The 15,908-nt window shown below is 37.4% G+C and overlaps 2 protein-coding genes across 4 annotated transcripts in view; one reads left to right on the top strand and one right to left on the bottom strand.

Annotated features, from left to right (window-relative positions):
• The window catches only part of LOC139125519 (cingulin-like), a 161,625-nt gene that overhangs the window by 47,459 nt on the left and 98,258 nt on the right, over positions 1-15,908 (top strand). The window lies entirely within an intron of this gene.
• Positions 716-15,908, bottom strand: part of LOC139125524 (carbohydrate sulfotransferase 1-like) — a 56,059-nt gene continuing 40,866 nt past the window's right edge. The window contains exons 1-2 of one of the 2 annotated variants that reach the window (XM_070691589.1): positions 3,627-3,727; positions 716-3,081 (exon numbers count right to left, since the gene is read on the bottom strand). In XM_070691589.1, coding sequence (XP_070547690.1) covers positions 2,018-3,081; positions 3,627-3,705 — 1,143 coding nt within the window. In that variant the 5' untranslated portion in view covers positions 3,706-3,727 and the 3' untranslated portion in view covers positions 716-2,017. Of the gene's footprint in view, positions 3,082-3,626; positions 3,728-15,908 lie in introns of those variants that run through there. The other variant, XM_070691590.1, reaches the window with a different exon arrangement.

Raw genomic sequence — 15,908 nt, 5'->3', positions numbered from 1 at the left:
TCACTGGAATGCCAAGTAAAGTTGGTCATGATAAGAATTTCTCAATTTTTGGTAGAATTACAAAATTTAGACATCAAGTGTGGGCTAAAATTTTATTGTGTATGAGTCGCTGGACTTGTCTACAGTGACCAGAATCCATGATGAGAATTTTTTGTGAACAAAATATGAGTAACTTTTGATGAATCATAATGAATGAATGAAAACAATCATTGATTCTTGAAAATGCAATGTTTAAAATTCAACAGTTTTAATTCCCATACTGGTTTTCGGACTAAAAACTAATTTTTTATACTTTGTTAGGATTCACTAGTTTCATTAAAAACACAAACTGGCGATTATATAATTTACCACCTCACAACAATGGAATATTTTGATGAGATTGTGTATTGGACTGTCCTGACAAACCATCAGATCTCAATTACACCAGAGACAAACGACCGGTACGGTTTATTTGTCAGTGAAATGTACTTGTAAAATATTACCTGTATATCCTGTGATAACTCCTGCATAATATGCATTAGATATTCCCATCGAATGATCATGGTATACTCCAATAAGAACGTTTACGGAAAGTAAACGAAGGCCGATACGTCCTGGCCAACGGCCATTACTGAATAACAACATTCAGTGCAGCGTATTTCCTAGTCAGATCGCCCTCGTGAGGCGTAAGTCGTGTAGAGTTTACTTTCGTTTAAAAGAGGGCGCTATCACAAGATTCTCAATGTGCGGTTTTCATTTCACGGCCACAACAACTAGCCGCAGAATGTTCTCGGCAAAGAAACTTTTTCGAGTCTTTGTATATTTTATGATCAGACTCGATGCATTTCGACAAAATCAAAGACTTTCTTAATGAACTATCGTTGAGGATAGTCGTCTATTTTAACAAGAATCAATATTTTGTACGTTTTCTGTATCACATTTTAGACAAAATGTCCTGGGCCAGTTTAAAGGAAAATATATATATATATATATATATATATATATATATATATATATATATATATATATATATATATATATATATATATATATATATATATATACAGACCTTGTTTCCTACCTTGCATATATCAGTCAACAGTGTTTGTATCAAAGATTCACACAGAAACTACGACTCCTTTTGTCCAGGCATTGATAAGCTTGTCTTTTATATCGGACGTTCTACCATTGAAAATGTTAACAATGATGTTCGATTTTGATATTTTAATATAAAAACTAGCAAATCTTTCATTCATCAGGCATAAACTACACATTGTCTTTGTATATTGGAAATAGCGTGAAGCATACTATTCTTGCCGAAATTTTTTAAAGATTCTATGTGCATTCATTTTCAATGTCTTTTTTTTTGTAATCGTGTAGTTTGTGTTTTTTGTTTGTGAATGTTTTTACCTGTTTCCTTTATAATCCTAACCATGAGCTTGTACCATGGAATACGTGACTGACGCAAATTTGAATATTATATTTGTGATATTAAATCATCAATAGCTGTACTCTGCTTAGACTGTCTAAGATTTTTTCAAATATTGAGTTTCTCTGTTCATTGTTCTTGCTTTTGACAGCTTTGGAATTTACAATTATGAAGACGATTAATAGAATAGATCACGTGCGTCACGCAAACAATCGTAGCTGACATTCTCTCAAGAAATAAATGGGTTTCAAATATTAATATTTATGTAAAAACAACAGAAAAGTCATGAAAGAACTTGTATTTCTCTCTCAAGATGTCGATGAAGTTGTGTTACTGACGAACGACAACATATTAAAATAACATCGAATAACTTCACAACTAAATGTGCTTTTTACTGAATCACTATTGTAAGATTTACAAAGTGCAAGAAATAGTTTTTGTAGTCCTATTTTGATTTCTAACATAATATGTTAATGTTATGTTGTACGAGCAACTTTGAGAGAGAGAGAGAGAGAGAGAGAGAGAGAGAGAGAGAGAGAGAGAGAGAGAGAGAGAGAGAGGAGAGAGAGGCGCGGGTGTTTACATACATTGACAATGAAGTGATACAATCTACAAATGAATTTCATCGAAATTGACGGTTAGTTCTAAATCAAGGTCACGTAGTTGATCATAATCTGTCACGTTTAGATATCCTAGTAATTGCATGGCGTGTGAACACTTTCTCTGGACTGTAAATGTATCATCAATTGTTATTTGTTTCCTCCAATCATCAACTACATATTTCGAATTCTTCCTTGTGGAAAATTTTGGTGATTTTCCCAGAGACACGTCACCTGATAAACCACTGACAATGTCATCATCCTCGTTCAAGTCCAAAAATTTATACAACTTTTGCATTTCTTGAATAGTGTATTTTGCAACATCCTCGTACCGGAGTATTGTGTACCTATTACGAAATACATCCTGGGAATTTTGTACAACCAGCACATTTTTCTCCAAGTCTCTGCAGTACTGCAAAATTTCGTCTTCACTTCCTCTTCGGATGAAATCCTTATTAATCATGTTTAATGTGTTCCTGGAATTGAACACCGCCCTTGGGTCGCGAACGAGGTGAACAATCTTTACGTTTAATTTGGAATCAACCAACAGAGACCTCAACAAATTGATATCGTAGATTCGAATGATCTTAACAGCAATGTGTCGACGACTTTTACAGACTTCTGTCAGAGTTTTTCTAATTTGGCGCTTTCTTTTAGGGAATTTGTTGGTTGTCTGTCTGTCTTTGCACACCTCTGTTACAGAAAACGCTTTACCGAAATTACAATTGGTTTGTACATTGAGTTGCCATTCCTCGGGAAGTGCATGAAAGTCACAGGTAAAGATAGAATGAAGGGTGTCGATGGACTTGCTGTCGAAGAGATAGTTGGACAATCTCCCCTCCATGACAGCGTGTGTGTAAACTTCTATCGGTTCAAACATGTAGAAGAATTCTTTATTCTGATTGAAGAGTTCCCCGACAAAAGATGAACCGGTCCGTTTACTGGCAAAGATGATGACATGAACCGAATTGTTTTTGCTTGCCATGGTTCCAATCTTCAACGATCGGATGTCGATGTCAGAACACAGCTCCATTGGTGCTTGGTGCGTGTTAGCTACAGGGTTTATTAAAAGCTCTGCAAGAAATATTTACATTTTGTGTTAAAATGAATGGAGGTCATGCCACTTATGAACAACTGCTATTTTGACATTTGGTCCGTTCATGTTATATGACTCCAAAGAAAACAGATTTTTGCGAAACCTTGAATGTAAAATCTCGCAAATTCCGAGGATCATAATTTAACTGTCATGCCATCGTTGGTATTTACCTTCAATAAGTATATATGTTTGACACTGTTTTTGAAACCATATAGGGGCCATAATCTTAGAGTCTTACTACTCGTATACATGTAGTTTAGAATATACTTGCTCTAAGTCCTTTGCCATATAAACATCACAAACGAAGTAAGTTAAAGTATGAACTTCAGAAGGCTGCCGCGTTAGTGGTAGGCTGTTGCGTACATCGTTGACTGAACGCGATGGCCTTCGGATTTGTGAACCTTGCTGGGCCAATCAGTAGCTGCTGCCGAGAAAAGTCACGTGACTTGGAGTTGGTGTAGGTTTAGAAGAGCTTAGAAGCCATGCACTCATGCTACAACATCATTGAATCACTGAAACTCACCTCGTATCTTACATGTAAACATTGTGACACCCAAAAGCAGTGATAAAATTACGACACAGAGTGACGTCATCCGAACCATGACGTCAATTTTTACTCAAAGATCAGCCGACATTTTAATTTGGTGTCTGATAATAGAGAAAAGGAAGAGAGAAGAAGATGGTTAATCATACAACTGTGAATCCAAACACATAGTGCCTGCTTGCTGCCACCAAAATACCACGTCTGCCTTATACCGCTTATGTTAAAAAATATTTTTCACGAAGAAATTTATCAGTTCCTCCTTTATATGATTACCAATATCATGTGACTACACGAACAGGTGAGTAAACAGTCCAAATAACAAAAGAAAAGTATCCAATAGTTTAAGATTTGTCCATATATGGTTGGCAACGCAGGATATTAAACATATTCTAAAAGGTACGCGGTATACATTCAAGAGGGCATGCACTCATACAAGCTTTAACGTACGTACGTACGTACGTTCGCACGCACGTACATACATACATACATACATACATACATATACATACATACATACATACATACATACATACATACATACATACATACATACATACATACATACATACATACATACATACATACATACATACATACATACATACATACATACATACATACATACATACATACATACATACATACATACATACATACATACATACATACATACATACATACATACATACATACATACATACATACATACATACATACATACATACATACATACATACATACATACATACATACATACATACATACATACATACATACATACATACATACATGTTGATGCTTGGAGATAAGCAGCGCGCACATGAATAGATAAACATTACGATAAGACAGGTGCAGCCAACGAACAATACACTTTAAAAGGGGTCCTTACTATGATAAGATATATTGTGCATGACAAGTAATGTGAACTGACTAATTTTAAGTCAAGAGGGTAATTAATAAGCTGTTCATAATTTGCCCTCCCACTGAAAATTTTTCGACTTACCCTGCCGCACTCAAACTTCATTTTTACCCGCTCCCCACATATTTTTGCCTGTTTCCCCTCCCCACTGTGAATGTTTGAAGCTCCCCTGACCCGTGGCGAAAAAAAACTTGCCGATTTATCCTGCTGTGGAAAAAATTCCCCTCAAAATTTTGTCATTCCATTTTCCCTGCAGACATGAAGCTACCCTACCCTGTGATGAAAAAAAATGTCGATTTTCCCCTGCCCTGAGAAAAAAATTTCCCCGAACATTAACATTCCCATGCAAACACATACTGCAGTGGCCTTGTATTTGGTTTCCATCTCGCAGTACATAGAGTGAGATGTGGGGTCAATCGATAGGCTAAGTTACCTTTAAAAGGTATAAGTACTTGCACTGTGTCCCCGTTCCCATGGCTGAAATTCCCCTGTCCCCGTTTTAAAAGTAGCTTCCCCTCTCCTCGTTTTTCGCCAAGCCCTGTCCCCAGGACAATCAACCAATATCTGCCCTGCCCGACAAAAAAAACCTAAAATTTGCTCCCCTGCCACCTAAAAATATGTCCCCTGCCCTAGCAAAATTAAAATTTCCCCTGCCCTCAAAAATTGCTTCCGGAATAGCTTTTTTGATGAATAGCTCCGTTGGCTGCACCTGATAAGAATTATTGACAATTCATCTTGAATAAAGTCGTCATCTGTTGACGGCGATTTACGATATCTAGTTCTCCCACACACTTCGTAAAGCCACGTGGAGGGAGTCAGTGACGAGCAAAGGATGTTTTTTTGTAAAGACACATCCGACACGTGGATAGGCAAGCACCGATCTAGGATCCAAGACTGGTTTGTTGCGGACGGTAAGTGTTTATGACTTGATAGAGACGCGTGATGGCTGTATTCACAGTTATTAGAGTCCAGTATCGTTATGCTAAATCTATTAGCAAAGGATCAATATTTCCAGGTACTGCGGAGTGAACTTTTTTATCCTTATAAAAACGTAAATATCTGATGCCAAGAATGCACCGTGAACGATCGGACAGTGACCAAACATTTCACATGTGTTCCATGAACAAAATATTCACGACTTTCGAAATACTTCGCGTAAAATGTTTTGAAAAAACAAAAATTTAAGGAGTCGACAAATTTCTTGTTTTTTGCGGAAAAAACACGCTTTGATCGAAGATAAAATATGCCATACCATTTGCTCATACCATATGGCAGACGTTTCTCTGACTTTTATCATCAATCAGGCTAAGATCAAGGACCATATGAAAATTACAATCTTGCATACCCAATTTTTTTCCTCGAAAAGTCTATATTCGAGTACAGAATATCTGTTTAAGAATACTACAGAAAATTTCTATTTTGTGTGATGGCTGGTAATTCAGTTTTGTTGTGAACTGAGAGACTGTTGGAGTTCAGATATTATCATCAGTTCAATCACCAAGCTTGGGTGACTGGCCTTGAGCCGCTGTGAAGTATGGTGTCGATTGCTTAAATTGTCTCCCTTTTCACATCAATTTTTGTTTTCTTCAGATTGGTTGCTATGACGATATAGAAGACTATTAAATGGCCAAGCTTCTTCTTTGTTTTCTAGCGACTCAGCACATCGGCGTAGCGGGCAACTATGTTGGTACAGGTACCTGTGACGTCATATGCAACAAATTTGAAACTGTGCAGTTACCATCTATGTATCGCTAGATCAACAACTCTTACAAACTGACAAACAAACGCGCTGCATATTTGATATGAAATTTGTATAAATTTCGGAACACACTGGGACACCAACTGAACAGGTTCCATTACTTTTGTTTTCTTTGGAAAAAATGAATTTAAATTTAATATCGAGAGAGGTCACAGTGACAAATGCATGAAATATTCACATCTTGTTAACTCTTTACAAGCTCAAGGTTATTCGAGTGAACTCATTTGTTTTGAAGTCGGGTCGAGAGGCCAAATAACGGCAGACAATAAACTCAGACTTCTACAACTTCTTAAGGCACTGAAATTTAGTAAATATCATAAAACCGTGATACGTGATATCAGTAAACTATGCCTTATCTAAAGCTATTGCCTATTTCATGCCAAAGATGAACCATCATGGTGTGAGGCTTCGATTTTGTCTTCTTCCAAAAGTGCTGATTCATAACACGTTTAGTGCATTTAGTAAATAGAACTGTATACTGTAAATTTACGAACCCAAACACATGTACATCTGTATTATACAGATTTGCTTTGTTTTGCGCAGGTTCTTTCTTTTCTGTTTAATTTCGATTTCTAGCGAATGTGTTTTTCTTTGTCTTTGTGTGTTTGTCTTGTTCGATGTTTTTTGAGGTTTTTTGCCCAGAATGGTGTTCTAGGTCATGTCCTTTATTGTTATTGCATGTTTGTTTGCCCTGCCTCTTGCCAGTCCGAGGAACATTTTGCCTTCTCATATTGGGCTGAGGACCTGGGTTTTTTTGTGTATCTTCTTTTTATTGATTATTAGATAAAAAGTGATTTATATTATATGTTTTCTTTGGAAAAAATGCGTCTAGAATATGATACTTATAAACATGAGCACATCGTCAACTCCTTCACTGTGTGAGTTTGGATCCAAATTGACCTCATTTTCTTTCCAAAATATCTCAGGAAACTGCTGTGAATTAACATTGCATTCTACAGAACTTGACCTTACTTATATTCAATCAACTGACCCTGAAATCACTTTAATCTTTAAGCATTGTTAGACCACACAAAATGAAATCATTACTCTTGTCTCTTTCGAATTTCCTTTTGTCATTGTGGGCTAACATTGTCAATCAACGTTTGAAAGCTGCATTGCATAAGGTAAGCAAAACAAACATTTGATAAGCGATAATTCTCAAATGACAGGTGAGAAAATACGATCATTTGAATATATGAAAATACATGGGGAAATTTTCATGGTCGAACCTGAAGGCAACTGAAGAACACTTCAGGAAGTTTCGACCCTGAAAACAGACTCGAAGAGCAAGTGTATTACCAAATAAATGCAAAGTATGGAGCGTTCGATGAAAATATGGTATGAAAGAAAATTGCAAAAGTTCATGATGAAAAAAGTCGAAACAACATCAGAATAGAATTGAAAAAAAAACCACCAAAATAACGATAAGTCGGACCGATGATTTTGTTTTGCAATATTTAGAAAATGCTGAAGAAAAATATCTGATGTAAAATAATGTTGTGTTAAAGTTGATGAATCTAAGATTTCAAGAAAATGTATAGCACTGTAATTGAACCATGACAAATTATTACATTTCACGATGGAAGAGGTTAAGTAAGAATCAATCATGATAAAAATGTGAAAAATCGTACTGATGCTGATATGGACACCTTAGACTTACTTTGACTGCACATTCAGCCATGCCTTGCAATCATGCCTCATGCACGGACAAAAAATGTGTCTAAAATTCAACAAGAATTCCTTGAGTACCAAAACTAAGTGCTGGAATAACAAGTCATCGTTGATGACACAGTCCCCGCTTGTCCATTTTGTTATAATCTTTGGTGTCTAGGTAGCTGTAGTCTAGGTAGCTGTGGAATGACATTGATGCAACGGGTGCATCAGGCCTGTGACTTGCATAATAAAGTAATCTGAGGAACGTTCAATAAATGACTCATCTCTGCCGGTAATGACCACTCAAGGAACTTTTGATTACATCACACATAACGATGCCCTTACTGCCTCCAGTGTCGTGATTGGCACATACTATACACATGGTTTGGTGGAATTTTCGAAGTGGTATGGGATCGGGTATGTTGTTGTAATCAGCCATTTCGGATCATATAATGAAACAATTTAATGTGCAAAAGAATGCAGCCAAAGTACTTTATCTTCGTATCACGTTTGAACAAAATCAGTCCATCGAGGACAGTGACCCATGTTTATGTTTCAAAGACATAAAAAAAATCACACCAAAATTTAAATCAAATGGCTGTTTATTGACCATATGGATCATAGCACAAAATTAGTAGACATGCATATGTATGCCATAGCACTTTATCTTTGTACCAAGTCTCAACAACATTGAGTAAAGAATATTTGCATATGATTAAGCCTCAAAGACATGAAAAAATCCAAAAATGACCATCTGACAGCGATATTGGAAAAAAATGACAATCTGGCAGCCATATTGGAACATGTCACGAAGTAAATTGACATGTGCGATCTTTGTGCCAAGTTTGGACAAAATGGGTGTAATGACCTTTGAATTATGATTCAAAGACATGCAAAATTCCAACAAAATGGCAGTTCTGCAGCCATATTGGATCCTATCCCAAGCTTAATTGATACATGCATATGTATGCCATAGTGCTTTGCCTTTGTGCCAAATTTGAACACAATCGGTTCAAGGATGTTTGAGTAATGGTTCAAAGACCTGAAAAAATCGCAAAAAAATGGCCGCCTGTCGGCCATATTGGATCATATCACGAAATAAATTGGTGTTCATATGAAGGGCATAATGTTTTGCTTTTGTGCCAAATTTGAACAGAATCGGTTCAAGGATGTCTGAGTTATGGTTCAAAGACATAAAAAATCGCAACAAAATGGCCGCCTCACGCCCATATTGGATCGTATCGCAATATAATTCGACATGCATATGTAGGACATAGTGTTATGCCTTTGTGTCAAGTTTGAACAGAATCGGTTCAAGGATCTTTGAGTTATGGTTCAAAGACACGAAAAATCGCACACAAAATGGCCGCCTCGTGGCCATATTGGATTGTATCACGAAATAATTTGACATGCATATGTAGGCCATAGTGTTATACCTTTGTGGCAAGTTTGAACAGAATCTGTTCAAGGATGTCTGAGTTATGGTCCAAAGACATGAAAAATCGCAACAAAATGGCCGCCACGCGCCCATATTGAAACATATCGCAAAATAATTTGACGTGGATATGAAAGCCATAGTGTTATGCCTTTGTGCCAAGTTTGAGCAGAATGTGCTCAAGGATGTCTGAGTTATGGTCTAAAGACATGAAAAATCGCAACAAAATGGCCGCCACGCGCCCATATTGAAACATATCGCAAATTAATTTGACATGGATATGAAAGCCATAATGTTATGCCTTTGTGCCCAGTTTGAGCAGAATGTGCTCAAGGATGTCTGAGTTATGGTCCAAAGACATGAAAAATCGCAATAAAATGGCCGCCTCGCGCTTATATTGGATCGTATCACAAAATAAATCGACGTGCATCTGTAGGTCATAGTGCTATGCCTTTGTGCCAAGTTTGAACAAAATCAGTTAAGCAGTGTCTGAGAAACTGTTGATGACGGACGGACGGACGGACGGACGGACACACGGACGGGACCCAATCTATAAGTCCCCGCCGGACTTCGTCCGCGGGGACTAAAAAGGAGAAGCACAAGCTTCCACTTCAATATTGTAGATTTATGCCACTAATTTCACAGCAATCTGTAAACGGCCAAGTTCTGAAAACTTTGAAGTATAGCTTCAGTGTCTACGTACACATGGATAAACAATGTCCGTGAACCAAAACTAAATATATGACTGCTCTGAAGAGACAAATGTTCTCTATCTGTTAACATGTTACGGTAGAACGTCTGCTACACAAAAGTCAGATAGTATCTCCTTGTATAGATACTTGTTAGTCATTTACATGTGGACAAAAAGCGAGGACATACAAGGCGGAAAATGTTTTGCGGACTACGCGACATGACGTACTAGATAATATGTTGCTGCACCAAACCTGCTGAGGAGCGATCAACTTTATTTACAGCAGATACCCAGACAATTGTTCAAATATTGACGTACCAGATCTTTGACTTCAGATAACTTACTAGGGTCATGGCCTGTGTACCTTTTTACAGCTCCGATAATTTTGTAACACACAATCGCTGGCAAGCTAAAAGATTCGTACTTCTGTATGGAATGAAGCCCTCTCTAGTCAGGAAATAACTTATAATGCAAAATCATGAAAAACTTCAGATGACACGCTTGAAAAGCAATAATGGCCTACAACACTTTTCACAAAAAATTCACATATAATTTATTTCAATCAAGGTTGCACAGATATTTTCCCCTCAAATATTTGACAATCTGGAATGAGGAATCAAAGAAATATTTTACAGGAGACGTCTTCCAAACAAACCTCCGGATCAGATTTGCACTTTCAGAAATTAAACAACTGACGTGATGGTTCGAGATCAAAGAGCAAGGTTTAAAGTTTCAAGATGACTATAGATGTAGGTCAGAGCAGAAAATACTTGAAGATGAGCAAGCGCACGAATCTAATACAACACCGTTGTTATGACGACAAATATAAAATATTTAGCCTGACTCTAAATGTGAGTTCAATCACGTTAAAATTCATCATAATTTAATGATAGTAACTTTACTCCTCACGAACAAATTTTGTCAGTTTGGTATTACTAGAGACCCAGTTTCACTTTTCATCCATCTCAAAGTATTCTCGAAAACGTGGTTGCCATTACTTGCCAGTATCCGACCCCACTTCAAGATACATGAGCTACTAATTGCTCGGTGTCGAGAAATTTGACCAAGGGTTACTTACATGTACATATTATCGTAGAACTCAATTCTAACACACCATGTTCTTCCGTACTTAGTAGCCCACCTGTTCAGCCAACCATTCTCCCTGCCCATCCAGTTTCATGTCTTTCAAGGTGTCGGTTGACAGAAAGAATAAAAGTTATCATTCCTGGGATCATAAAATTACCTGCCTTTTCTTACCCTGCCTCCATTTTGCCCCCTAGAATATCCTCCTTGTCACAAATAGAGAGCTCGAACACTCTTAGCTCATCATAAAATATTGAGAAAACCAATTATTACATACCAGAAGTTCATCGTATCTAACGGATATTCATGCAAATGCACCATCTTTTGCAATAACCAACAAACAAACCCCAGAGAACAGTAGCCAATGACTGTTTTTATATTCATCATATCTTGTCACGAAAAGATTCTTATGAAAATTTGTATTTGAAAGGTAGTTCATTGAACATTGTACAGACTTGATGTCTGTTTTACGCCTCGGGCAGCTTATCACCCGTAAATAGACTGGAATCATCCTTGCTAATTAATCCCCAGTTCAGATTAATTGATTACCGAAATGCAATCTTTCCAGTTGGTCGAAATGGATCTCTGGCTAATGTTTTTTCAAAGGAATTAAGCCAATTAAAAGTTAAAAGACCATAGATATTGAATCAAGTGAGAACTATATTGATACATAACATTTCACTGCAGCTCATCATAGGCTTATTGTATGCTGTATGCAGTTGATACTGTGTGTAATTGTAATCGAGTTATTGTTATGCAAGCTTGAATAAAAACAAAAAATGTCTTTATCCCTGTACTTAATGCGCACACCTAAAAGTTTACCCTAAATACGTTGGTATAGTGATATCTGACCAACGATAGGGATCGTGAATTCACAGGTAGAAACAAATACACATAGAAAATTAATGGAAATGCTATGATGAGGTGTGGTGAACATGCTCATAGAAAACAATTGAAAAACAACGACGCATCAATTATTGCTATAAATACATGCTGCTTATTCTTGATAGCTTGGAAGGGTATCTATCTTCGTGATAATCTCTACAGCTTCCAGGGTCACCCACCACGCGTTTGTAAGGAACAATGTATATATTTATTTCATGCAAAATATTGGATTACAACACAACGTTGACGCCAGGCCTTGTATACACCTCTCCAAGTGAAAAATTTCGTTTCCGATTATTGTGTCGCAGACAATTCGTTAAGGTCTACGTAACATAAGAAGTTATGTGAGAATACAAGTGTTCCTTGTAATTTTCACACCTTATTTACTATTACATAGTGTGATATCACAGTGATATCACGGTGGTACGTTCATAAACCTGATGAACGATTCACGTGTAAAGTGCTATGCTCGAATACACTCGTATCAAAGTTCTATACGCACTCTAACGTACAAAGTTTGAATCAAATCACACTGGAAAAGTTTATTACTCTTAGCATTAGACCCGACAAATCATGACACTATGCACGTTCTTCATATCTCCATAGACATTTATGGTAATTGTACTCTCGTTCCTGTGATAAGACGTCGGGTATATTCATTCAGACTTTTTTTTTATCAGGTATGGTCTTTGAACCTGTTATAGAGGATGATGCTATTACATATCAATGTTTTGTCTTATTAATATTAAATTAATTGCATTACCAGATTTCTCCTGGTGTTGTATTGTATATTATATTTATCACATGAACTGGCCCGAATTCCCACCTGTGTGACGTAGAACAGGACGGATAAGAAATCTGAATTACCCCTGTTGTACGTCATCAACCGGAACTTTTTTCTTGCATGGTACCATTCATACATGCGGGTCGCGACGTGAACATAGACCGATTTTTCGTGATCAATGCCGTGCTCTCAAGACACTTTTTCAAAGAAGGTGACCCGATAAATCCACACATGGAAACATAGAAGGCATATGTCCAGCAAAATTTCGAGTCGCTAAAAATATAGCTGTTCCCGAGAATCGAATGGGGATACTGCCGATCCAGTCGAGTCGCCTCGTACGGCTCAATGTGGACGTCGTACCTGGCGATCCCGGTTGGCGATAAACCTGAAATCTTCACCTCAACGGAAGTTCAACTGAATAAATGAGTACAGTATAATCTTCGGGAAAGCGACATACAGGCACAAGCATAAAGTCATTCGACTAACAACGATAAATTTCCTTCATCATACAAAAAATTCCGTAAATTCTTGCTCGGAATCAAACCTGTAGCGCGGCGTAAGGCTGTAGCGCTAGCGAAGACATCAACTGTTGAGCTGTATATGCATTGCAGCGCCGTGAAATCAGATGTACTTCGAAAACTGACGTAGACAACACTCAAAACAGAGTTTCCGTCAAGTAAAATTAGGATGTATCTACGGGTGAGATATATGTCACTGCAAACATCAAAGTCCTTAAGACGAAAACATTGACGACCGAGATCGGAATTAACGAGTTGACACCGGCATGGCAGAGACCGGTGACGGCAGCGTTGTGGGCATAATCTTTCGCGCTCGCCACGGTCGTAAACTTGCGTGATATTTTGAAATCTCTGAGAATGAGAATTACTGTTTCGATCGTGTCGTTGCATTTACTTCATAAATCTTTTTTGTAAATATTCTGCATAACTCTGAATACTAAAGCTATCCGTCGCTAGCACGATGAAAGTTATGTCCACCGATGGCCGACTTGCTTTGGCATCGGTACAGCGCGAGACAATGATTGACAGGTTCAAGTGACAGAATCCGTATGTCTGGCTGGTGGAGATACCATTTGATGTAGCAAATTTCAGCTTGATGGGATTTATGAATGAAAGTATCTCCTCGGTGACGGGCCACTTTACTCTTTAAATGAAAGTAATCCGCGTAAGTAAAAACACAAATCGCGACGAAATTCATGCAATTTGTTACGATAATTTTGATCCATTCAAGTCAAAAGAAATACGACTCTATAAACAGTAATTTTTACTTTAGACCTGCAACCTGGCATTTACTCTTTTCTGAAGAAAATGGTCAATATCTGTTTCATCCTTCATATGTTTTCCTTCAAAAAGCACTTCGAAAGGTGGCAATGACAACAGAAATGATATATTAATTCCCCGAGTCTTACAATTATCTTCTAAAAATTTTAATTTTTCCTTATTCCGATGGAAATTCCACCCGCAGAAATAAATTTGAAAATTTAATTCCCTAAAACATCCAAATCTTCAGGCATTCACGCTGAATATGGTCCATTCAGAGTCTTACTCTCCCCTGGACAATCGAGAAAATGTTTTAATGCCAAAGAAGAGCTGCTGAAAATGATTAGACATAGCTATATAATGTTATCATTACATTATAACAATGTAATAGGAAACGTTTCTCAGTTACGCTGTCTTAAGATATAAAGTCAGTCTACGGGTTGGTCTCGAGATATATATTGCTACCGGAGATGTTAACCAGAGGTGTAGGTACATGTCAATATCAAATTATTTGCCAATGTCTCCCGGGACTATAAAAAATGCCTAATATCAACTTTGCTTTTTTCTAAGGTTTTCCCCAGTCACTAGGTGATACAATGCCTGCAATTCATCTTGCCATGGGTCATTTCGTTCCTTCGAAATATGGTAAAATTCTTGGAGGTTTAGGGCCTCTAGTAACGCACCTGTGTCGGTAGTGTCATTATCTGTGTGAAGACAAAGGGCAAGCCTGCTGGAAACACGACGAAGAAAGAATAACAACAACAACAACAACAATGGATTTAACTTTTCAAAGGCTGATCATGACATACGGTCCTATAGTGTCTCCGAGAATGGCAATCTAAATCACTGTGTCATAGAATCGAAGTGTAATCTTTTAATGAAAACTGGATTCATCACCGGTCACTGATTCTTCTTTGACGACGTAGATATTTGATACATGGGACTGAGTGTTGGGTCAGGTAAAGGTCAACCTGTTATCGTACAGAATGGTCCACCTAACATAAATTACCCCATGTCTCTATTTATCCGGGCAATACAAATAGTCTACAAATCTACCTTCAACTGAATAAAGTACACATATCGCTAAGGTTGAAATGTCAAAGTGTAGAGTTCGCAACCACCTATTGCTATAGGGTGTATTTTCGCATAACACAACTTTGCTAAAATTTAGTCCTTGGCTACAATGACATTTGGTACCCATTGACACACATCTCAGACTTTTAAACAGTGAATGCAGATTATTTGACATTCCGAAATCTGATCATAAATGCCTGTCAAAGCCTCTGGACCTTTAAAATAGTTCTAAACAAGCACTCCTTTGTGAACGGTGAGACAGACAAGCTTGAACAGAACTATTTGCCTTGATAAGATTAGAGATGTCACCGATTCTTCTCAACAACAACTCTTACGCTCGATTGGGAGGGTACTCCATAAAGACACTGAAACAGTTAAAATCGACCAGGCAATACTAAACATAAAATATTTTCCGAATAGCTAGAATGTTCAGAAAATCCGACACCTCTTATAGTTGAATATTGGACCACCATGACAAGAGTATCAGAAAGGACAACTTTAGCGTTATACACTATTGGGTCAAATTTGTAATAAATCTGTTTATACTAATGCGTTTGCTGTGGCGGGTTACTAAATATTCGATAGATAAACAAAACCGTCAACCGAACCTACCCTACTTAATCCATCAGAATGACTTGTTAAGAGCAAAGTACTGAGTTTAACAACTGTACCATCACTTCACTTCTATTAGACCCTGGAAA

This window comes from Ptychodera flava (genome assembly GCF_041260155.1).
Source record: "Ptychodera flava strain L36383 chromosome 3 unlocalized genomic scaffold, AS_Pfla_20210202 Scaffold_25__1_contigs__length_14229661_pilon, whole genome shotgun sequence".
In the NCBI taxonomy this organism is placed as follows: domain Eukaryota; kingdom Metazoa; phylum Hemichordata; class Enteropneusta; family Ptychoderidae; genus Ptychodera; species Ptychodera flava.
Note: the sequence above shows the minus strand (reverse complement) of the source record. Positions and strands in the feature narration are given on the sequence as shown.